The 23,591-nt window shown below is 45.4% G+C and overlaps 7 protein-coding genes across 7 annotated transcripts; 3 read left to right on the forward strand and 4 right to left on the reverse strand.

The window, feature by feature from the left end:
• Window positions 1-119: 119 nt before the first annotated feature.
• GLAREA_00980 (uncharacterized protein) lies at window positions 120-749 on the forward strand (the record flags this gene model as incomplete). Its single annotated transcript, XM_008085738.1, has 1 exon — window positions 120-749. One exon carries the CDS (start codon window positions 120-122, stop codon window positions 747-749), a length of 630 nt encoding a protein of 209 aa, XP_008083929.1.
• A 2,341-nt stretch (window positions 750-3,090) lies between these two features.
• Window positions 3,091-5,595, forward strand: GLAREA_00981 (ADC synthase; the record flags this gene model as incomplete). The annotated part of the gene is made up of 1 exon (XM_008085739.1): window positions 3,091-5,595. One exon carries the CDS (start codon window positions 3,091-3,093, stop codon window positions 5,593-5,595), a length of 2,505 nt encoding a protein of 834 aa, XP_008083930.1.
• A 279-nt stretch (window positions 5,596-5,874) lies between these two features.
• On the reverse strand, window positions 5,875-6,687 carry GLAREA_00982 (uncharacterized protein; the record flags this gene model as incomplete). The annotated part of the gene is made up of 1 exon (XM_008085740.1): window positions 5,875-6,687. The coding sequence occupies one exon, from the start codon at window positions 6,685-6,687 to the stop codon at window positions 5,875-5,877; it is 813 nt and encodes a 270-aa protein (XP_008083931.1).
• Window positions 6,688-7,128: 441 nt separating this feature from the next.
• On the reverse strand, window positions 7,129-8,146 carry GLAREA_00983 (uncharacterized protein; the record flags this gene model as incomplete). The annotated part of the gene is made up of 2 exons (XM_008085741.1): window positions 7,129-8,035; window positions 8,085-8,146. The coding sequence occupies 2 exons, from the start codon at window positions 8,144-8,146 to the stop codon at window positions 7,129-7,131; spliced, it is 969 nt and encodes a 322-aa protein (XP_008083932.1).
• An 889-nt stretch (window positions 8,147-9,035) lies between these two features.
• GLAREA_00984 (uncharacterized protein) lies at window positions 9,036-10,261 on the reverse strand (the record flags this gene model as incomplete). The annotated part of the gene is made up of 5 exons (XM_008085742.1): window positions 9,036-9,064; window positions 9,117-9,526; window positions 9,582-9,754; window positions 9,805-9,982; window positions 10,035-10,261. 5 exons carry the CDS (start codon window positions 10,259-10,261, stop codon window positions 9,036-9,038), a joined length of 1,017 nt encoding a protein of 338 aa, XP_008083933.1.
• Window positions 10,262-11,772: 1,511 nt separating this feature from the next.
• On the reverse strand, window positions 11,773-14,688 carry GLAREA_00985 (Subtilisin-like protein; the record flags this gene model as incomplete). Its single annotated transcript, XM_008085743.1, has 8 exons — window positions 11,773-12,092; window positions 12,151-12,415; window positions 12,463-12,695; window positions 12,752-12,801; window positions 12,857-13,014; window positions 13,067-13,095; window positions 13,193-13,645; window positions 13,707-14,688. 8 exons carry the CDS (start codon window positions 14,686-14,688, stop codon window positions 11,773-11,775), a joined length of 2,490 nt encoding a protein of 829 aa, XP_008083934.1.
• A 3,212-nt stretch (window positions 14,689-17,900) lies between these two features.
• On the forward strand, window positions 17,901-23,306 carry GLAREA_00986 (Ankyrin repeat-containing protein; the record flags this gene model as incomplete). The annotated part of the gene is made up of 4 exons (XM_008085744.1): window positions 17,901-22,596; window positions 22,648-22,765; window positions 22,824-23,056; window positions 23,107-23,306. 4 exons carry the CDS (start codon window positions 17,901-17,903, stop codon window positions 23,304-23,306), a joined length of 5,247 nt encoding a protein of 1,748 aa, XP_008083935.1.
• Window positions 23,307-23,591: the final 285 nt, after the last annotated feature.

Raw genomic sequence — 23,591 nt, forward strand, 5'->3', positions numbered from 1 at the left:
AAGGATTTATTTTCGACGTCGTAGAATCGATTGCATGTTCATGGCATCCTAAATCTGACCGTGGGCCTTTTTCAAGAAAAGGTATTGAGGAACTGGAAATCTGGGAAGCTCTAGCTGTTATGGATGTTCCTGACTGTCCCTACGAAAAAATAGGCGGGCGAAAAAACGCTCTCTGGAGAACTATGATTGCTGATTTCGCAGGAGAGAGAAAATCTCCAGAGGGAGACTGGCTGTTGCTCGAAACCTGGTATGACCGCGTTGGGTGGCAGCAGGATCTTCCTGACCTGACCTCCAAGACTATCAACGAGACTGCTGTGCTTACCACGGGCATAAAGGATATGGAGGTACAAATGGTAGCCCATTACGCAAATCTACGAGCGACGACAACAGAGTATACCGATTTTGTGACCAACGCTTCCGTCGCAACGATAATTAAAGATTCATTTACTAAAGGCTTTCAACTACCCAAGAAATATGGAGAGTATGTCCGACGGATTCGGAAAGCTTGTGCTCGTCGAGCGTTGTACGTTACAAGTAAGGGGTATATAGGACTTGCACCATGGAACGCACGGGAAGGAGATTTGGTTTGCATCTTCAAAGGAGGGAAGACACCATTTCTCTTAAGGCTCCCGCCTGCTGGGTCGGTGTACCAACTCGTAGGCGAGACTTATGTTCATGGCATTATGGGTGGTGAAGCAGTTGCAGCAGATGCTAGTGATAATGACTGGCGAGTATTCAATCTCCGCTAAGGTGTTGTCTGATGTTGAGAGCCGAACGCGTCTACGGGCATATCGTCGAATAATGCGAAGAGGTAAGCACAAACTGGGTTTTATATCAATTGCTGTGTCCGCTGAAGGATAAGAGAACTTGAAAACTACCTTTGGCAAATTAAAGACATCAATTTCCTTTTCCTTCAGCTTTACTTTCGATTTGCAGACAACGGGTGTCCATGGTTGACGTCGGAACTCGATGTCTCTCAACGTATCAGAGTCTTGTCATATTTTCTCTAGGTCTTTCTTCAATTTCCTACATAGATAATACAGTAGCTCATACAATAATCAACGGTTGGTCTCTTGTCATTATCTCTACCACCACTTGATTGTTGTTGTATTGCGCTCCCAGTAACTTTTATACGTTTCCCGAAGCCATCCCAGCCCAAACCCAGCACTTTTCCATGTTTCCACGACCCCAACTCCATTACTCCCTTTCAACAACAAAGCAACCCCGGATTCGCAAGAATGTGCATTGAAAGTATAGGTATCGAAGACGATGTATACCTTTCTTTATTGAGTCATTAGTAATAGCATGATGCATGAAATGACGGAATACGCACAACAGTGCGGTATAGACAGCGTCACTTCGTTGAATTCCGTTCAGCAATGACCAAGTGTTGCTGATGTACCTGGGATGCGATAGCAGATCTGTGAGGATTAGGAACAATAATGAACCAAATTTGGGTTGACCGAGCACTCACGAGTTTTCCGAGCGAGCTATTAACTGCAGACTCTGGTGTAGGAATGGGCGCTGAAAATACGGAAGCAGCATAAAAGACCGCAAGAGCGAGAGTTGAAAGCTTCATGATGAGATATAAGGAATTTGAACAAAGGAACAGTCCAAATTTCTGCTCGTAGATGTTATAGAGGGGTAAAAGAATGCAGGTACGAAACAACCAGGAAAATAAATGTTGATTCAAGCAGGCATACTTAAACATACACTCCTACGATCGATCGAATCGACACGGCACATTATGAACTCAGTATTGGCTTGGTGAAGTCTTGAGTAGTATTTCAAGCTTATAAGAAAGTGTGATATGGTGTGATATCCGAATAATAAGGACATCTATGGAGCGCCACCGCGAGGAGGATGAGGCTCCGAAAGGCATAGCTTTCCCGAGGAGGAACACAAAAAGAAAGCTTATGGCCCGAATGGTATCTAAACCCTTCCCAATCCTCTCGTGAAGACTGACTAAGAAATTAAGCCAATGGAAAAACGCCAAATCATTTCCACAATCTGCAGCTGATGCTCAAAAAGTTATCAGTCATGGACGAAACCCGCGATCCATCTCGGCGGCGTCGTGAACGTGGTTTGTTAAGGGGGAGAAGTTTGGTAGCGAGATGTGAAAGACCCGTATTTATAGGTTGGAAGTTCTGAGGGATGGGAGCTGAGCGCATGGGGCGGAATGATATCAACCGAAGGCCTAATCTCGTTACAGCAACCATGTTGTGCCGTCTTTTTCAGGAACGTCGACTTGTAAGACAGGTAGCCTGACACTCGAAATAGACCTCAGTGTTCGTAACTTCCGTGAAAAGTCCTGCTGTGACTTTCACTTCGACTGTTAAGAGTGATGATGTGGGGCAAATGGAAAATAGGGGGAATTCACTTAATTGACTACCGACCTGGGAGCTGGTCCCTGGAGGTTGTCGTGAAAATTACCTACGGTGTAAAGGTTTTCGTATTTCTACTCCTCAGGATCTTGATTGGATCTGCGACGATGAAAATCTCCGAGTACTGGTCTAGCAATGGCAATTGTATGACCATATTCATGTTATCAGACTTTCCTCCATAGGGAACTCAGCATCATCAAACTTCCGGATGCCTCAAACGCTCGATATTCATGAAAATAGTCCCTACATTAAGTTCAAGGTTAGAGACATGTATATTTGATACATCATCAATGATAGATGCGAATTCCAGTTTAATGCACAGTATTGTAGATAGCGATGTCTGTGATACATAGCTGCTATTTGGAAAGTGGTGTATTGTGACAAAGTCTGCAATACTGTATGTTATCTAGGTATATTGAAGATTATATCCATAATAAACAGAATATCGTTGTATTCGTGAACTTTCAATCGTGCATAGATGTTTCGTGGAAATAAGTAAGGATATTTTGTTATTGTAGCGCGTTCAGGTTCAGGAGGTATGGTGCTCGGTGGGCGAGATGCCTCGAGAGGATAATAGAGCTTGGCGGGGTCTGTGCTGACCGCCTTGGCAGAACCTCGAGTCCCCCTGTCAAAAAAGTTGCCCACCCCTCCAACTCAACCTGTCTCAATGAATAACATTTTTGAAGAGTAGAATTTGCGTGTGGCAATGTTAGCTCCAAAGCCTTTGGTCCTATTCATCGATGCATACGATAGTTTTTCAAACAACATCATCTCCCTAATCGAGACAACCCTCGATGTCTCCGTCCGAACAGTCAAAATCGACGATTACCAGTTAAAGACCGATAGCGAGTTGCACAAAGAGCTACAACATTATGTTGCGGTAGTCTGCGGACCGGGGCCAGGACATCCGGAGAAGGAAGAAGACATTGGCATTGTTAGGAAGATATGGAAGTTGAACGAGGATCATGTGTTACCCGTCCTCGGAATATGTCTTGGATTTCAAAGCTTATGCTTAGAATTCGGGGGGAAGATCAATAGGCTCGCTGGACCGCAGCATGGAATGATTCGCGACATTACACATTCAGGAGAACGCCCTGTCAAATCTTCGCGATCTATCTTCTCGGGGGTTGGGCACCTTTCCGCCACTCTGTATCAGAGCTTGTGTGCTGATATTGGACAAGACCGGATCTCGGAGAGTGATTGGGAGACAAGCAAATGGAAGGCCACCGAGGACTGCCCTGAAATAATTCCCATTGCTTGGGCTGAGAGCGATCTAAGAAAATCCAGCGATTCCGGTGTTAAGGATGCCCGAGTTTTGGTAGGCGTACAACACAAAACGAAGCCTTTCTGGGCACTGCAATACCACCCAGAGTCGATTTGTACCAACGACGAAAGCAAACGAGTCATAAAAAACTGGTTTGAAGCTGTGAAGGACTGGAACCGCGACCGCGACCGAGACAGCGCAGAGATTGTTGAGCCATTGCACGGGAAAGCCTTGACTCGCAAGAGTTTGTTACATCAGTCAGAACAATTTCGCCCAACCTTGAACGGGTCTGCGACCTTTCCCTATGGCGAACACTTCAACTCCGCCGCTGAAGATGCTACGCTGGACGGGAGTTGTAAGCTAGAATACTTCAGTGAGATTTTCAGGCACGATAAGAATATTTCAGTCGCTGCTGTTGTCGAAGCAACGCAGCATGATCTATCCAGTCGAATTGTTCTAGAATCTTCTAATGCATACGAACAGTCTGTCGGAGCCGCTGACGTTCGTGGTCGGTACAGTATTATTGCTATGGATGTGGACCAGTGCGTTAGATTTGAATATATCGCTTGGAGTCATATTATGGCGGCATTCCATCCCACTGAAGATGGCGAGACTACACACGAGACTGATTTACGACAATTTGGAGGAGTGTGGCCGTTTCTTGCTCAATACACAGAAAAAAGGCGAGTAACCAAGGGAAATTCAGACTCGCCTTTCTGGGGCGGCTTTATGGGTTTTACGACTTATGAACTTGGCCTTGAGACTATCGGAGTCGAATCTCGAAGTCGTCAGAGAAGTCATGATCAACCTGATTTGAGTTTCGCTTGGGTAACTAGGAGTCTGGTCGTTGACCACGTTCTTAACGTTATCCACATACAGGAGATTGCCCCTCATGGAGCTACACAGAGCTCAAAAGCATGGATGAAAGAAACTGCCAGGATATTACGAATTGCGCTGCAAAAGCCAGAGCCTGCCATACGTGACGAGTCCGGTACTAAACACGATACAACGTTCAAAGTACCAGCAGCGTCTAGTTATGAGTCAAAAGTTCTCAAGTGCCAAGAGTATATTCGTAGTGGGAATTCCTACGAACTCTGCCTGACAGACCAGACTACCGTTACAACTCATTGGAGGCCTATGAATTCTTCTTGGAACCTGTACAAGGCTCTTCGAAAACGTCAACCGGCACCCTTCGCGTCTTACATTCGCTTAGGTACTGGCGAATTGATATCCAGCTCCCCAGAACGGTTCTTGAAATGGGATGCAGAAGGGCATTGCGAGCTTCGGCCGATGAAAGGCACAGTGCGCAAGTCTGAAGAAGTGGACACATTGGAAAAAGCAAAGGAGCTCCTGGATGTTCCCAAGGAAAAGGCAGAGAATCTCATGATTGTGGATCTGGTTCGGCACGATCTCCATGGTGTTTGCGGCAGTGGAAATGTTACCGTTCCACGACTTATGGTGGTAGAGGAGTATAAAAGCGTATTCCAAATGATTACCGTAGTGCAAGGTTCAATCCCACAGCCCGTCACACACAAAATCGAGGATGAAATTCTAGCCGAGACTGCAGCAATGGAAAGGAAAACCAGATACACAGGCCTCGACGTTTTAGCCGCATCACTACCACCAGGAAGCATGACTGGAGCACCCAAGAAACGCAGCTGCGAGATCTTACAGGATATCGAGAAGGGTAAGGAACGCAGTCTTTACTCTGGAGTCGTAGGATATCTCGACGTTGGCGGCCGTGGCGACTGGAGCGTTACCATTCGCAGCTGGTTCAAATGGGACGACGACATTTACTATGATGAAAAACATGATTGTGCTATGGATGTTTGGAAAGTTGGTGCTGGTGGTGCGGTCACGACACTTAGCACACCGGAGGGTGAGCGGGAGGAAATGTTGACCAAATTAAATGGCACGCTTGGTTTGCTTCAGGGGACAAAGAAATAGAGGTGTTGGAGTTTTTGTTGTTCTTTTGGCGTTTGGATATACTGGTTGTATGGGAGGGAATACTCAACGTATTGGATTGAATATGGCAGGCGTTTATAGAAGCTCCTCTCAACGATACCCATAGATAGATGATAGACATCAATTTTAGAATTTGCGATATCTACATACTTTTCAGATTTCTATCTCAAACCTAAGCAGATCTGTCACAATACACCGAAACACCTAACAATGCCGCCAGCCCAAACTCCACGAAAAACCACAAATCACATCCACGCCTTGCTAATTCCTATTCCCTCGAGGTCCGCTCGGCAGCCCCATTCTCCTCCCAGCATTCCTTCCACCAGATCCAGCACCTTGATCATATCCGCCCGAATACCCCGAATACTCATCCTGCGCACCAAACTGCACCGTAGCACTCATAACTGGTTTTTCACTCCTCCCATAACTCCCCTGCCCACCATAATCCTCCCCACCCCCATTCGACGATCCATAGCTGTTCAGCCGCGCACTCCCCGCCATACTATTAGCTGGCGAATCAGACCTCTGGCCAGGTCGTCCCATCTTCGACCTATCCTGTCTAAACTTGGACACACTGGCCTTCTCGTACCCAGGCCGCTGCGACGGAATCGGCTGTGGTTCATCGTACGCCCGTTGTTGTTGCTGCGGTGGCCGCGAAAACGCGGTGTTCTGCATCCCGGGACTTCTTTGTTTGCGTAGACTATTCGCACCGCTAGGTTCCTGCAGGCCTTCTGCGGCAGCGGGTTTGTTCCAGAGATTCCCCAGCTGACTGCCTCCTCCTTGAGTGCTCGAGCTCATCGGCTGTTGGCCGTAACCCTGACCGTATCGTGAGGGCGGTGCCATGACTGCTTGGACGGGCGCGGAGGCGGGTTTGATGGCGTCAGGATCGTAGATGTCGCGGCCTTTGCGAGACTCGTGGTCGCGGTCGGGATTGTAGGTTGCGGGCCAGGGACGACGCTCTTCGTTGTAGAAGGTGCGGAGGGAGCGGCAGACGGCGGTTTCGTAGACGGTGTTGCCGTCGCTGTCGGGGGAGAGGAAGTTATTGCGGACTTTAGAGAAGAGGAGGGCTGCCATTTTGAGAGTGCTGGAGTGCAGCAGATGGGTAGTAGTGTATGTGTTTCTTATGTACGGAGTCGCTGATGAAGAGGATAGACTTGGTAGAAAGTTGTGCGGTAGTCGTGGGGAGTAACGTTGTGTTGTTTGTTTGGAGGTTTGTGATTCAAGGTCGAGTCGAGGTCGCTGTCGCAAAGCGAAACATATGCCAAGATTTACCCCACCATCCTCTTACAAGCAAGCACTCAACTTGGACACTTTTAGTATTTTCTTTAATAAACACAACAGGCTCCAAAAAGCTACAAGAACACAAATTTGCTGTCATACGATTTATTGTCGACAAGTAAGCAACTTCAAGTGTTGCAATTTTGGTGATTTTGCACCGCTTTTTAAATCCCAAACTCCAATGACTTTCCACAACTCCAGACCCCCATACTATCAGGCTTCTGAGGCTCCATACAATCAATTGACAGCCAGTTGTCGAGGAGGAGCCTCTTCTTCGTACTCGATCTCCATCCTCGCCATCTTCTTCTTCGGCTTGGCCTTCGATATAGGACCCTTCTTCCTCTTCGCACTAGCACCAGTCTTCGCATCCTCGTCCTCACTGCTACTCTCACTATCATCTTCTTCATCTTCATCAGTAGCCGCCTCCTCCTCACTTCCCAGCCAATCTTCCAAATCTCCTAGATCTTCCTCTTCCTCCCCAAGATCACTGACATACTCCACATCGCCAACCCCTTCTTCATCCTCAAATTCCTCTTCGCCCTCCATCTCCTCTTCCTCAATCCCCTCGTCCAGATCCTCATCTCTGGTTCCCTCGCCTCCCCTCTCCAGGCCCTTAAGCACCTTCTTCCAAATGGCCTCACTGACATTAAGCGGCTGATCGCCATACGCACCACTCCTCAACCGTTCAATGAGCTCCCTTTCAATAGCCCTCTCAACCTTCGCCGCAGCCTCTGCTTTTCTCTCTCTTGTCTCCTCTCTCCTCCTTACTTTCGGCGCCAATTTCGGAACAATCTTCTCTCCTAATCGCTCATCCTCCTTTGCCAATCTCCTCATCCGAATCCCCACTTGCGTCAACCGCGTAAGTCTCTGCTTGCATTTATGGATCAAGAAATTCGGCCAGTATATTAATCGCTCATCAACTTGCTGCAGTGCTTTGGCATAGTTCTGAGATAGCTTGATACGTTCCCATAGCTTCGAAGGCATGTGCGCACGCTCGATGGTTTTCATGTAGAGGTAAAGGGTTCCAGTGTCGGGATTTGCGCGAACGGTCGCATAGCGGGAGTTTGCGAGGGGGCATGATTGACGATTGCATAGACCAGTGACATTGTATTCGTTACGACAAAAGTTCTTCTCTTTGGTAGTTCTGATGTAATGTTAGTACCAGGATATCGAAACTTCGCGTGCAGATTTACTTCAGCTTGAAAGAGCAGAATTGCTGGTTGATAACCTGCCAAACAATTTCGTCTGATGCCATCGTGAAAAAGATTGACTGGCGAGTCAACAGCCGATGATTCTTGAATTTGTGATATTCGTGCTGTTGTCACGATTTGTTTTGAAACTCAAGTATTGCGGAGGGGCTCGTGGCAATCGCAAAGACCCAAGGAACTTTTTGTCAAAATTTTGGCGGATGATTTAATTCTGCCACCGTTTGCCACAAGAAGTGAGGCGGTGAACCCGGACTCGGGCCGCCCCCCCACGTCGACCGCCCTGATGTTTATTTGATCAGATTGACAAAATATCGTGGATTCGTCAATTATTTTCGGAAATTAACAAATATCGAATCCTCTTTTCAAGAACTGTTAAGATAAGAATACATACGCTCAGGCGTGCTGCCATTGATCTTGTCCACGGCGCCCTCCGATATCTTTTCGATTTATTACATCGTCCTTTTGCGATTCTCTACAGCTCTTTTACCTTGAATCAGGAAATTCAATTACTCGTGTAAAACTAAAAAGACGAAGCAATCTATCGACCTTTGACAACCCCTTTTTAACGCAAAAAAACCTAGGGAAGTAGACGTGGAAATTTTGCCAGTAGGCCTGCCTAGATAGACAACTTCTACGGATAAGATACTTCGAATCGAGCTCAAGAAGGTTCACTTACTGAAAACAATTGGCAGAATATGTGATAGTGTTCCAGATTAGTTGACGAAATATGGGATATTTCGTCAATCGTTTTAAGAAAATGCCGTGTTTTGACTACTGTCCTTCGCGAGACTGCCGTATCGGAAATCACAATTCTAGAATTCCCGCATAATTCGCTCGCGTTAAGTAATACATATAAAACGGCAGCATTCGAGAATCTTAAGATATCTAACCAACCACACGCACTGACAAAAGACGTCTCAAACCTTCACTCAAACTTCAATGAACACCAGGAAGAGCGGGGATCCCTAAACAACGAGATTAGTTCAAAGACACATCATCAAAACTTGAAATACTTACAATCATCCTCCCCAATATCCTCAACAACCGTGTTCTTAACCGCACAACTATTCTGCGCCGCCGCGCTCTGCGTCTTCAAGACACCCGTCTTCGCACCACAAGCCGAAAACATACACGTCGAGTCCATCGCTCTCTGCAGGGAGTCTCCCTTCCAACCGAACAAGTAATCACCGTGGGTACCATAGCCTTTACCGTCGCCCGTACTCCAGACGAATGGTTGAGATCCGTCGGTCGGCCACATGGATTTGTCGTTGAATTGCGTTGTGTTCCACATGGTTTCGTAGGCGACTTGGGGCATGCGGACGGGATGGGTGCTAGGACATGGACCGGCGACCCTGAAGCCGCCCTTGGTCGTATCGAACATGTGGTCTTGGTGGTTAGGGCTGTCGAGGTTCTTACCGTCCCAACAACTGTTTCAGGTAAGTTAGTACATTAAGGACCTTAGAGCCAGAAGAGGGTACTAACGCCGGGAAGTGGTGGATAGCCATAATGCCAGCAGGGCATGGAGCTTTAGGGAAATCTGGAGTCTCGGCTCCTCTAGTCAAAATGGTTTGCAGACAGGTATAGCGTAAGCCAACGTTTTTGGTGGCTTGTTCTTTGCTGTTAGTCAACGGGCTGCCGACTGTCATGCGAAATCCCTTCGGCGGTCAGCTTCGTAAGCATGAGTTATCAGGAAGGAAGCCCTTACAGGTTTAAAAGATGTGATCTTCTCATTGCCATTCCCGTTAAAGTCCAACTGGGTGTAGTAAATCGTCATGCCCTTGGTAGCACCTTCAAGCTGAGCATTTGCATACTGCGGAACGCGCTTATACATTCCATCTCTTCGCTTAAAGTACAGAACAGCAGTCCAGTAATTCGAGAAATCCCTATTAGGTGAGCCAGGTATCAAGCTTGTACACCACTAGTAACGAGACTCACTCTGAGAAAGAGCACGTAGTGCATGTTCCCTTCTCACCAACATCGATCGAAGGATCCATAGTAGCATTGAAATAATTACCTCCAACAATTTGATGGACATGTCCAGATGGAACTTGTCCAGGCTCAACGAGCGGATCTAGACGTTGAACGCTGAGAGTCGCACAGCCAAATCGAAGGCCTGCCTCCGAGGGAGCGACCAGAGCGAGACCGAGAGCCAGCCACTTCATGTTTGCAGATGATTTTGAAATTCCGCTTGAGATTTTGACGTTGCTAAAGCCAGTAGCTATACCACCGATATATACCAGATTCGATAGCAGTACTGTACGCTCTCAAGCCGGGAAAACTTGCCGATAATCAAGGATCGCATCTTTATCCATAGTTCAATCAACGTTGTGTTCAGATCTCTCATAATCGTGAGTCTCATTCGAGTATAGGACTACCCTAAAAATAGAGGGTCGGTACCTTATTCAGAAGATCGCACTTGAAACTTGCCATGTCGGATAGATGGGCTGCAATGATATAGTGGAGGTTAATAGTAGACCCCAGGCGGCGCAATCAAAGCTCAATAAGCTGCATATAGAGTACTTACCTCTCTATTGCCGATATGCAACATTCATGTGCGAGGAAGCTTAGGGTCTTGTCGTCAATATACATTTACCCAACTGCCGAGATCACACGTGATGTTATCATTCTTGGAGATGTATGACTTTTGCACTCCATGATGAGATAGTGCTAAATCCTCAAGCTATACACGATAATGCTAGCCGACAGAGCGTCTGATATCTAAACTCTTCTCTGAAAACATTCGAAGGCATCCAGTGAAAAACAGTTTCTGTAAACCAGCACGTGGGCGTTCGAGTTACACCAACACATCTAATGAAATATCACTTTCATTTTGACTCTTGTAATTAAAAAACTACGTCTGCTCGATTATCATTGTGATGGAAGACTTGTTAAAGTATGCAGTGTTTCTATTGGAAATGAGAGCCAACCGTCAGCTTGCTTTGAGCGCGAACACCTCAAGTTCAGCGGAAGTAATTTGATTAGAAGTTATTTGGCCACTGGATAGTAATTATAATAGACTAGCTGTTGCATCCTTCTCGCATTCGCAAATCTTACAGTCTTTCTTTGAAAGACTGTCAGTCTATCGGCCTACATGCCATCATTCAGCATCTCTAGGTACTGTGTCCGAGTTTAATGACACAAACTATTGTCCATTTACAAACTTTCTTCTTGAATCATAACTTGGAGTACCCGGAGAGAAAAGGGACTTTAGATATCATATGGTTTTCTGAGAGTAGTGGGTCGAGAACACAACCTCAGGGGTGGGTTCTGCTAAGCGAGTCCCTAATCAGGTGACAGACAGCGACTTCTGGTTGTTATAGATCTGCTTTTGTAGCTTAATGAAGAGCCGAAGGCGTACTGGCTCATAGTTTATATGGCATTAAACACGATGACCTTAAAAATTCAACAATCGGTAATCGCATCTTGCTGGTGTCCACCAGTGTGTTACAAGTCTGACGAGAACCTCCATGCTGTCAATAACGATGTTCTGCTCGTTACGCTGCATTTGCTTAACCTTATTTGGTCAATATACAGTGATGTCTAATCAAAAAGAAAAAAGCTTAGGATATAAATGAGGGAAGATCTGACGAGAACGCTGTTTTTAGAATCCATCTTACTTGGAAGGTGTCCTGGCATTCTTGCAGTATACTGGTGGCCGAAGTTCTTGGCTGAGCTAATAATCTTCTTTGGATACAGCTTTGCAATTTTCGGCAATAAACTTGACCCTATCCAAGACCTGAGTCCATACCTCTAACGATCCTGCATTCCTAAACATGGGATTGTTTGCAACCTCTGGAAACTTTTTCTTTTGGTAAGTTGGACATAGTCTTTTCAGTACCGTTGTCATCTGGTCTGGCGTCAAAAGCTCCGGGTCGGTTTTCTTAGTTTTCCCATCAATGATGACACAATACTGGAGAAGTGCACCGAGTCCAGCGGCGATGGCTGTCGCAAGAGATGAGCCGGACTGAGGCTGAGCTTTTGCTGCTTGGTGCCCTCCATCCAGAATGAGCTTATGACCAGGGAATTAAAAATGTACAGGTTGATAACCAACATCTTCGGACGGAGTTCCATTCCAAGTTGCAGCACCTATGGTGATAGGACCTGGAAACTTTTGCGGGCATGTTTTCGTTGTCAGCAACTTTGACCGTCATCTTTCCGCTATCACTAGCGGCACAGAATATCGTTATTCCCTTATTGATAGCAGCCAGGATTATATTGTCAAAATTACTTATGTCTTCGAGACTGCATCCTTTGATGTTGATGCTCCAGCTTATTGAAATGATATGGACTGGAACTTGCATTGCCCAGTCGGTTGCCTAAAGATATAGTTAACAAAGTTTTAGTGGACTTGAACTCGATTTACATTGAGAGCCGAATCTAGTCGTATCTCTCTCTCTCCATCTTTGCCTGAACCTTCGTCGAGGCGAATTGGATAGAGCTTAGCGGCAGGACAAATTCGGCACACTAATCTTGCCATCTGTGTGCCACGGCCTCCAGGAGCAGCCCAGTAGTCTATCGTTCGATCTTTTATGTCTGGACGTTTAAAGAAAGACTTTCCGCCCGCAACTCGGTTCTGAAGATCCCGATGCTTTGGATCTATTCCGTCATCAATAATGGCTACTTTAACGCTTTCAACTCCTCTCTCCTCATACTATTCTTGAGAGCAAGAGCAAATGCGTCCATAACTTCAAGCCACGGATGTCTGTAGAAGAAAGTTAGAAGATCAAGCTGTCAAAATAAGGTCTAAATGAACCGACCTCAGCGTCGGCCCAGGATCGTCTCCTGGTCCAGTATATCCACCAGCCTTATTCCTCCATTCCTTTGGCTTTACTTTTATTCTATTGCCAGATGAATTATTTAAAGCTGCTGCGAACTCGTTCAGGTAGGTCTTGCTTCTTCCTTGGGTAATGTATCCCTGCTGAAATTAGATGCTTGGAGACAAGCTCTAGAACCCTCACCAAACTCACAGGCAAAAGCTCAAATGAACTTCGGTTAACTATGACATAATCAATCAGCTTTTTCGACTTGAGATCGCAAGGCTGGTTTGGTTATTACCTCGGGCAATCGTACCAGACCTTTGCTAGAGGACCAACCTCGAAGGACGTCGTTGTTACCACTAGAGTACAGATGTAAAACTTTTACTTCTTGGGCTGAATGGAACAAGACGTCGCTGTTTAGATCTAGCTTCACCCAGTTCAACGTCTCGACCCCAAGGCCATGGAGTGCAACTTCAATTGCTTCATCACAATGCGGATTCAGTTCATCATCCTGCACACTGATTTCGAGTATAGTTCTAACCCCCTTTTGTCGCAACCAGTCAAAGATCTTTACGAACTCAACTTTTCCATTGAGTGCGTCCAAGATTGGAGCAGTATCCGAGTTAGAGGTGCCAAAAGTCGGGAGATTCCTCTCCCGCTCCATCACGAGGTTTGGTAAGTCGACGTGTTTTAGGATTGACTCGAAATGTAAATGTCCTAGCCACATATCCAAAGAAGCCGGTAAATGATCATCGATTGTGTGAGGAATATCAAAAAATATACTGAGCTCTGGGAGTCAAATGTCACTATGTACTCAATCTTGATAGATAAAAATGAAATTGGATTGTACCGTAAGCGCCTTCGGGATAAAAGAGCTTGATAACCTGTTCTTCAGTGAACTCTCGCATGTATAATTTCTTCATTGCTTCAGCTACTTCATAACAACATTCCTTGACTTCATCAGAGCCAAAACATTGATATGGATACTGACCAGCGTTGTTGATTTCAAAGACTGCACCGGGGAATTCCTCAATCAACAATCTTGCTCGCAATTTCATTCCGGGTAAAATAGAGTCCGAAGAGGGTGGTTTTGAATCTATCATCCAATATGAAATAGTGTGAATTGCAATATGAAGTGGTGTATCACCCTTGAGGTCTTTTAACTTGAGGATGCTCGGAAATTGGTTCTGACTATTAGTCTCTGTGTCTTTGCTGCTGCCAGACACGCTCGCATTCTTCAAGACCAGGATCATTTTGTCCACATGTTCATGCTGACACTTTTTGATTTTTTTATACGTATGCGAAGGCTTGAAAGCAAGATGCAAGCATATTCCATCGGACCCGGGTAGCTGAAGTGCTTCTAACACTCTCGTACTGTGCGACAGAACAGCATGAACGAATTTGGCCTTGTCATTTTTGATTGCCTCGTACATCGGAGTGTTACCATCAATGTTTTGCCCTAGTATAAGATCATCGAAATTCGTTAACAGCCATACTGCTAATCTGAGATTCGGAGCAGCCCTTTCGATCATCGAATGTAAGATGTTCTTTCCCGAAGTACCGACACATTGTATATTATCCCTCTGATTTTGGGAAAGCAGAGAGGTAATGGCCTTTCCATCGGCTTTTGGATTGTCGTGGTTTCTGAAAAATTTCATTATCTGTCCATGTATGCTTGTAATTTCCTCCAACCGCACCTTCTCCTTATGTTCATCATCTTCATCGTCGTCGTCGTCCGCTGAATAGTCTTCTTCTTTTAAGTAACCCCCTCCTTCACGAATTTCTTTGACAACAGGCTCTATTCGCTTGCGGAAAGGTAGAGGCGTTGACATGTTTCAATGCAGTACGTGATCTTGATAAAAGTGATCCTGTGGGCGAGTGCTTATGACCATATGATACGATCAGGTCCCGATTGCCTTCTATAATAGATTTACAGAAGGACTGCCTATCTGGCTACACTTTAAAAGACCCTAATATGTAAGTTAATTTATTTCATGCGCCAGATATCGTTATGTCGATAGACAGGGGTACTTCCTTTAGCAGCAATGGTACGCAAAATCTCACACACAACATCGGCATGCGTAGCTTCAACTGCGCATTGCCGGCAGGTCACCCAGTCACTGTTACATGACATAAAACAAAATTTGTTCGATCAGTAGTCCTCATCTCAAGAGGAAATCTATTCAGAGTTCGATGCCTGATCGAGGTTGGCATGTCTGAACCCCACAGAGGATTTAACCGGAACCAGCGTCCATGATAGATCATGTGGCTAACTTCCAGTAGATATCGCGCGGGTCCACGTCTTCTTTAGCGCTTAGAATGCTGTGTTTTTGGGGTCCATAATGCAAATTCGTCTTGGACTTCATGGGATGTTCGATGCCTGCGAACATGTACCAGGGGTGGAAAGTAATTTTCTCTTGAGATATTACAGCACCGTCTGCCATCCAGATCGAATCCGTATCCTAGCCGGCTCATAGCACTTTGTGCGGTGATATTCTAGAGTTAGAGATTGTTATGAATAGTTTTGGCTCATGCCGATAATTTTACCACCGCAAATGGGACACCTCACAGTTCCTGGCTCCTATTTCTACTATGCCGCTAGTAGGCAGAAGGAGTGGTTCAAGTTTGGCTTTGGTTTCGATAATTGAACAGATCATTGGTTATCTTACCGCCATATCGGCGGGAGTTTTTGCAATATTAAAATAAATTGCATCGGAAAAATCTCGAGCTAGCCAAATTCAACTATGGTGACAGGCACGTGTTGCGAAAGAATCGGTACTGTGGTGTTGCATTACTAGCAACAACAACGGCCATGAACATTTCGACCCCCTTTGAAAGCATGATATGTCGGCTTTTTTTCTGGGACCGAAAGCCGAGTGCGGCACACTCGGGCCGGCCTGTATCCGAGCCGGTTCCGGGGGCTGCCAATTTCCTGCCAATTTAGGCACAACGACCTCTGTTTCACACCATCATACCTATTGCCGAAAGTCTAAGCTACACATAGACGAACGGTCAGGGATTTCTCATACACAGCAGCTCAAGTTTTTTCGGCTCACGACTTGAAGTTTGTAATAAGTCCCTTCAATTGACCGCCGTGCACTGTCTTGGCGTATGTACAATTCCGTGACAGCAAATTAGCAAACACCAACAAGGTATCACCAACATGGGACAATAAGACTTCGCATCCGCATGTTCAGGAACACTTTGCTCCACAGATTGGCCCTCGAGGGCAGCTTTAGCGAGAACATGTCTTTCGAGTTTGCTAGGCAACATGTAGGAGGCCGGAACTGAACACTGCGTAGGATGGCCAGCCAGTCCTCTTATTATGTACACCCTCGAGTTTTCTCTTTCACAGAAGCTTACTCGAGCACTGAATAAGTGAAACATTCGAGGTTCTGGAAGTTCATACTTTCCACTACAATCACAAAAATACCGTCGAGAGAGAAGTAGCTCTTTGAAGAACAACATGCCAGTGAAGTTAGCTAAGCACCATTTCTGATATTCTTTGATAATGTAAGCTAATTGAACAGTATTGTCTTCGTCCATGATGAGCCCAGGAAATATGATCTGTCTGCTTCCCGGCTGTTCATCGATAATTCTATCGAGCATACCACCTTAGACAAATTTATTGCGGATGAATTTTCCGAGGCTAAATAAAAGCGTCTCAAGCAGAGAATACTCATCGCTAGACAGTATCTTTTGCAGTACCGGAATTCGACATCGAGCAAGCAACCTTCTATCACACATTGCCCAGAAACTTGTATATTCAAACCCGTATTCAGATCAGGTAGATGCAGAGATTTCAACTCATTTGGCTGCTAACAATTCTGGCTAGAGAGATCAAATTAAATTCGTTGGCTATGGCCTTGCATTCCTGATCACGATCAGAGTAAGGAGCATAAAAAGCGCTCCTTTCCACTTTAAAAACCGCCGCTGAAGTCTACTTCAGGCTCTATTGATGGCACATAGCCATACTGATTTCCACACAGTAGCCGGGAAAGCTACCTGCCTTGTAAGTCCGATTAAAGCTGTCAATTTAGTCCTTCTAGAAAAAGATCAGCTAGAAGCTTACGCGTAGCTATCCCTAATGCAATATGAAATTATCTAACGATGGAAGGTATCACTGGGATTTATGCCTCAAATTCACGATTTTAGTTCCTGGCAAAAAATAGCGCTCAGGTACGTCGCATCCGAATCCTCCACGCCCGTTTTGTCTGTCGCATTAGAGCAATTCTCGACCGCACTGGAAAAACTTTGCGAAGAATTTTTCCCAGTAGCCGCAGCGTATAAGATACTCCACTTCATTCGAAAAGAACCAAAAGACCAGGGTTTAATAGTTCGTACTACCTTTTCTTCTAATTTAAGATTGCATCACTTTTTACACTCGAAGTTGTTCTCTATATCAATTGATTTATGCAATTTTTGACAGTGTTACATTTCTGGAGGGCGCGAAGGTGTATTAGCCACTAAGAGAATGTCGCTTTCCGTACAGCACTTACATTTTGAAGATTGAAAATGGGGTGGGCTCTTGGGTCGATGGACCAAACGTGGAGCGAGTACCTCTGGATGTAGATTTCTTGATACCCAAAAGTAAGCCGGAAAATGCAGATGAAATTTTGCAAATGATTTCAGATAAAATCAAGGGTCTTGCTTCACCAGATAGAAAAGGTAATCTTACTTTCCATCATTCGCTGAGGATATCCGTCGAATCCAACTAATTGCTCTAGGTTTTCATGAAATTGCTTACGAAGAATACGATTACGAGCACACACTTTCACGACTAGACATAAAACCTGTCAGCTGTGTTTTCTGGCGCAAGGATCCAGAAACCTTAAAGTAGATAACATGGAGTCCAACGTATTCTTCTTGGGCGATGAGAAATAGCGCAAGCATGCTTTATATATTCGGGCCGCTAGGAATTGGCAAATCAGTTCTATCTTCATTTCTATGGAAGCATGAATCCCAGAACGCCAAATTCGAGCGTCTCACTGCTTACTTCTCGTTTGATTGCTACCATCAGCGAGTTTCAAGGAAGGCTCTTCTAATGTCTGTCCTTGGTCAACTACTAGGTGGTAGACCTCAGCTTTTTCAGGACATCAGAGCACACTATCTTAACATCAAAAACCAGATATCGTGGACAACCAGCGACCTTTGGATGATTCTTTGCAGTTTGATCACCTCGTCAGAAATTAAACACATCATTATCGTCATAGACGCTGTTGATCGAGCAGATAGGAGTATCTTCTCTGAATTACAAGACTTAATTCACAGCTGCATCCAGAGAGAAGCTTGCTGTAAGATTGTTGTCACTGCCACAGAGCCGCCACCAAATCATCATTTGCCTGCCTTGCATGTAGTTGACTTGGCGAAAGAATTTCCGGACGAAATAAAGAGAGATGTTGCCACTGTAGCCGAAAGGGGGATTCACTCTTTGGCTTTCATTTCCCCAGAATACAAAGATCTAGCGGATAAACTGTCGAGACAAAGTCAGACTCGAGGACGCCAGCTGGAGACAGCGCTAGGTCTCAGATTACTTGGAGCTCAAGGATGTAGGTCCACAGCCAGTTCCATACAAGCCGAAATTCAATCGATATTCGCCAGTCATCCGCCCTTCCCTGAACGCTTGGTTGATCATGTCTTATCTTCCCCACTGTGGATACATGACTGTCTATTCTGGATCTTGCATTCCTACCGACCACTAACTTTATCTGAACTTTCGATCGCCTTGTTTATCAGCGACCAAGCGAACTCGTTCGCTGAAATTGAGATCGATATCCCACTAAATATTCGGAAAGATCTGATCCAGAATCTTGGTCCTATATTCTCGATACAGCAGGAGCAGGTCCACCTCTATCATCAATGCCTCAAGGAGCCCATCTTGAATGCACTGAAGCAAAAGAACACCGCTAGTAGTTCTACATCTTCAAGAAATCAACGAAGTGCCTCACTACCGCCAATCTACAGCTCATCATCGATTCTGTTAGAACATGATGAGATTGCTAGGAAGTGCTTGAAATACATGTCTTGGAACGACACTGAGAAGCAAGCTTTGCAGAATCCAAATTTGAGGGTCACGAACTTTCATCCAGTCAAACCACACGATTTTATGGCATATGCAGCTCGCTACTGGCAAGATCATTACAGCGATGCTAGATGCAACAAACGTTTACATCAAGACGTGGTCGACTTTCTCAGCGACGAAACAAGGTTACGAAGATGGATCCGAGCTCGACCTATAGAGCACAATATCAAAATTCAACTTCAATGTAATATGTCCCCGATTCACGCAGCTTCTTATTTAGGGTTGGTTGATGTTGTGACGACACTTTTGAAAACCGCAGATCCCATTCACAAAGAAATAGCTCTTCATGCAGCAGCAAGAGAAGCACACGCGAGCATCTTCCCACTTATGCGAGATGATGATTTGGTTTCCCAGCACATCTCTAAAACCTCGGCTTTGGGGAGACATTTAGAAATAGTGAAAATACTTTCCAACACAAACAATCACATTGGATTGGGGGACAGGCAGTACGGGCTATTCCAACAAGATGCTCTGCAAGAAAATGTGAAAGGCATGAATAATCTACAAAATGACATTATCCATACACTATTTTCGAAATATACTTACGACGAACTGCTTGTAGAAGCAATTCGTCGCAGTCAGCTGCCGACCGTCCGAATTTTGCTGAGAAAACCAGATTGTTTAAAACTATCTCGCAAGACGGTAGCCAATCTTTTGCAAATATCGGTATCAAATTGCTCTTTGGAGATAATGAGGGAGCTTCTCGAGAATAACGCAATTGCTGCTATTGTAGATCTTGAAGATTTGATCGCCGCACTAGACCTAGCAGCTCATCATGGACACAAAATGTTGTTTAGAGAACTCCTCGCCAAGGTCAAGAGGAATGGCCATCATGTCAACTTTCTGCAGCTGCTAGACGTAGCCGTAAGCAATGATCATGTGAAGATCATCGAAGAGATTGAAAGAGCAGGGGAGGATGTGAAAACAATCAGCGAAGAAGTCCACGCACTCCACCTTGCATGTCATTATGGAGACTTCCATATGGTAGAAAAACTTTTGGGCCTCGGGGTAGATTCATCAAGTGTATATTTGGACAAATTCACACCTTTACATCTGGCGGCCGCCAGTGGGAGTTTGAAAATTGTGCAAGCGTTATTGCGTCAAATTCAGAAGAATAAAGAAATACAACGACCTGAGAACCCGGAGACAGCCAGGTCGATCGGCACTCAAGAGCCTCAGACGGGAGGAAAGAAACGAAACTATCTCCAGTTTGATGAGAACCATTCGGCCGGAAACAAAACAATTACCGGTAAATTACAAGACGATGGTTCCCGGGTTATTGATGAATGCAATCCAGGGTTTGCTGCGGATGAAGAAAGTAGCACCATAGAAGATCCTTGTTTGGAAAGCGAATACAATTCAGAGGTTTCTAGCTCCAGCAGTAATGATGAGAAAGACAGGACGACGTTTTTGGAAGACCGAATGGGCATTGAATATATAGACGAACCTACCGCTTTACATTCAGCTGCTCAACGGGGCCATATTGAGATAACTAAGATTTTGATCAAATCTGGCGAGGACTACAACCGCAAAAGCATAACGCGAATGACACCGTTGCATCTAGCTGCTAGAAAAGGAAATACTACAATTGTAAAGTTGATCCTTGAAAGCGGCGGAAATCCGAATGTGGTCGGTCGAAATAACTCTTCTCCACTTCTATTAGCGTCGAACGAAGGGAAATTGAATTCCGTGAAAGTCCTGCTCAAGGCCAGAGCGGAAGTTGATATAGTAGACCACGACCTGGAAAGTGCTCTGCATAAGGCTTCGAAATTTGGCTACTCTTCTATAGTGAGCCTTCTTCTCCAGCAAGAAGCTGACGTAGACTTGCGGAACGAAGATGGAAATACGCCTCTTCATCTAGCAGCCAAAAAGGGTCATCTGGAAGCTGTAAAAGATCTTTTCCAACATGCACCAGACTTTAACATAGCAAACCACCACGGAGATACTGCGTTACACATGGCCGCGAAAGGCCAATTTAGTGCCGTATTGCGTCACGTCCTCGAGAACTCGCCAGGCATTAACATAAACGACAGGGACAACATGAAGGGGTTCACCGCTCTTCATTGGTTAAACTCGGATCCGGAGTGCATAAAAATATTAAAAAGATACGGAGCGGACATGGAGGCTGAAAGCTCACTCAATAATACCGCCTTGTTTGAGGCGGTCCGTTGCAATTCTGAGGAAGGGGTAAGGGCCCTCTTGGAATGTGGCGCAAAACCAGACTCAAGAAATCGAAGAGACTCCTACCCAATGAATCGTGCGGCTCAGCTTGGTAATACTGCCATCGTAAAGATGCTCATGGATATGAACGCAAATCCGCTCTGTAAGGATAATCTGTCAGGTGGGGCTCGAACGCCATTGCAATTAGCCTTTGAGGGCGATTTTCCAGAGTCAGTACTACAAGTATTGGAAAGAGTAAACGGATCACTACCCACGGCGGATGACTACGGTGAAGCTGTTCTCTACATATTCCGACACGCGCCTCGTTCGAAGTCACTTTCCTTGTTGGCTCTGCAGAAAGCCCTCCAGATTCCGAATGTGAATCTTGAGATTACAGATGAAGATTATGGCCAGACGCCCCTTTCACACGCAGCGGAAGGTGGCCACCAAGAGATTGTTGAGATGCTGTTAGCAGCTGGAGCTGAAAGGACTTCACAGGACAATGTTTCTGGTCGTACGCCTCTACTATGGCCAGTGGCCAACGGTCACGAAACAATTGTGATCAACCTGTTGGAAGAAAGTGCAAGCGACCAACTAGATTTAACTGACAAACAATCTTTTACTGCTTTACATACAGCTATAGCACGCGGAGAACCATCAATCATCGAGATCTTGCTCGACCAAGGAGCAAATATAGAAGCTAGGGCTTTCAGTATTGACTTGACTCCTCTTGCATATGCTGCTGCGGTCACCACAAAACTGGAAGTGGTTAGCGCCTTATTGTTTAGAGGCGCAAGTCTCTCTGCGTTGAATCAATGGTCGCTAACCCCTTTAGAGGTTGCAATAAAGTTCGGAACCGTCGATGTTGTAAAAGCAATCACAGAAAAAGGAGCGTCACTATCAACTCGTGCTTTCCATGTCTCGCCCCTGGAGTTAGCAATCACTTACAAGAGAAAAGATGTGGGTTCTTACTTCATGAGAGACCATGCTATGGTTCTATTCAACGATCAAGGATGGGCTGTGTTACATTTGGCGGCAATACTTGGAGATGTGGTGACGGTAAGAGCGTGCCTTCAGAACAACCCACAGGTCAATTCTCGAGATCGTATGGGGTACACTCCTCTTCATTGGGCAGCAAAGCATGGACTTACGACTGTAACAAAGTTACTACTGGATGAAGGCGCTGATGTGAATCTGGCTGGAAGTAGAGAAATGACAGCCTTGCATTTTGGTGCACACAGCCAAAATGAAGAAACATTGCAGATCATACTTTGCCACAATCCGGACATGAGCCTACTTGATATTCATGGCTGGAACTTCATGAGAATATTCCAGGCTCACAACGAACATAATCTCTCTTCATTCTGCGGCGGAGCTGCTATGAACGACTTCACAGACAACCGCTGGGAGATTGCTGGAGAATCGCCCAGCTGTCGGGTGAGGTCAATAGTCGGCTCTGGTATTATCATCTCTGATGATGGCTTAATAATCTCAGCAGGTGTTTCATTAAATCAAACCTTTCGAAAAGAGTGTTCTAACGTCATGATAGAAAATGTCCATAAGACTGAATTGCGGGTAGGTACACAAGTCCGAACTGACCACCCCATGCCTTTTGGACTTTACTCATACTATTTTGAGATAACTGTTCAACAAGCAGGCCAGGAAAGGTAAGAATCGTACCCTTTTGTCTGTTCTAAGAGTTATTGTTGATCAAGGGATTGACAGCGAAATTGGTCTTGGTTTCTGCACAGACGACTCGGAGCGGAGAGGAATGCCTGGTTGGGGCTGTGAGACTTGGGGATATAACAGCGATGGTAGCATACATAAATGGCTAGAATCCGTATCGAACGCAGAGTGGGTGCGGCCTGCGCCAAAATATTCCCAGAACGACACGATTGGATGTGGTGTAGACTTTCGATCCCGAAAAGCTTATTTCACAAAGAATGGCGTGCTTTTGGGTAAGCTTCACGAACTTCTATGGATTGCAGGAATTCTAACAAACAGATAGGGAAGGAAGCAGTATTTGGTGAAATCAAGGGAAGATTATGGCCATTGATATGTTTTCGAACTTCAGGAGCCGTTGTTTCGACGAACTTAGGAGGCGTGCGTGACTTTGTCTTCAAAGAATCGGAAATGGAAGTGACACAGATTTACTGCGCTGAACCTGACGAAAAGCCCGTTACCATGATGGAAGATTTAAAAGGCTGATGGTACCGAAGAAAGCGACGGAGGTTGTCTTAAATTTGATTGTGAACAACGATGATCACGAGAGTTATGCTACCGTTCGTGATAGATGCACTTCAGAACTCTGCAAGTAATTTAGGGAAATTCCAAATATATTGAAACTATTGCACAAGAGATTTCAACCTAAGCCCACTTCAGAACTGTGCGTTTAATAATCCCTTCCATCCTCCCCCCAAGAGCGCCCAAACTTAAACTCAGAAAATCGTGAGCTATCTCAACCGCTGGCCAGTTTGCACTTGACATACCGTT

The sequence above is a fragment of the Glarea lozoyensis genome (assembly GCF_000409485.1).
Source record: "Glarea lozoyensis ATCC 20868 chromosome Unknown GLAREA3, whole genome shotgun sequence".
NCBI lineage: Eukaryota > Fungi > Ascomycota > Leotiomycetes > Helotiales > Helotiaceae > Glarea > Glarea lozoyensis.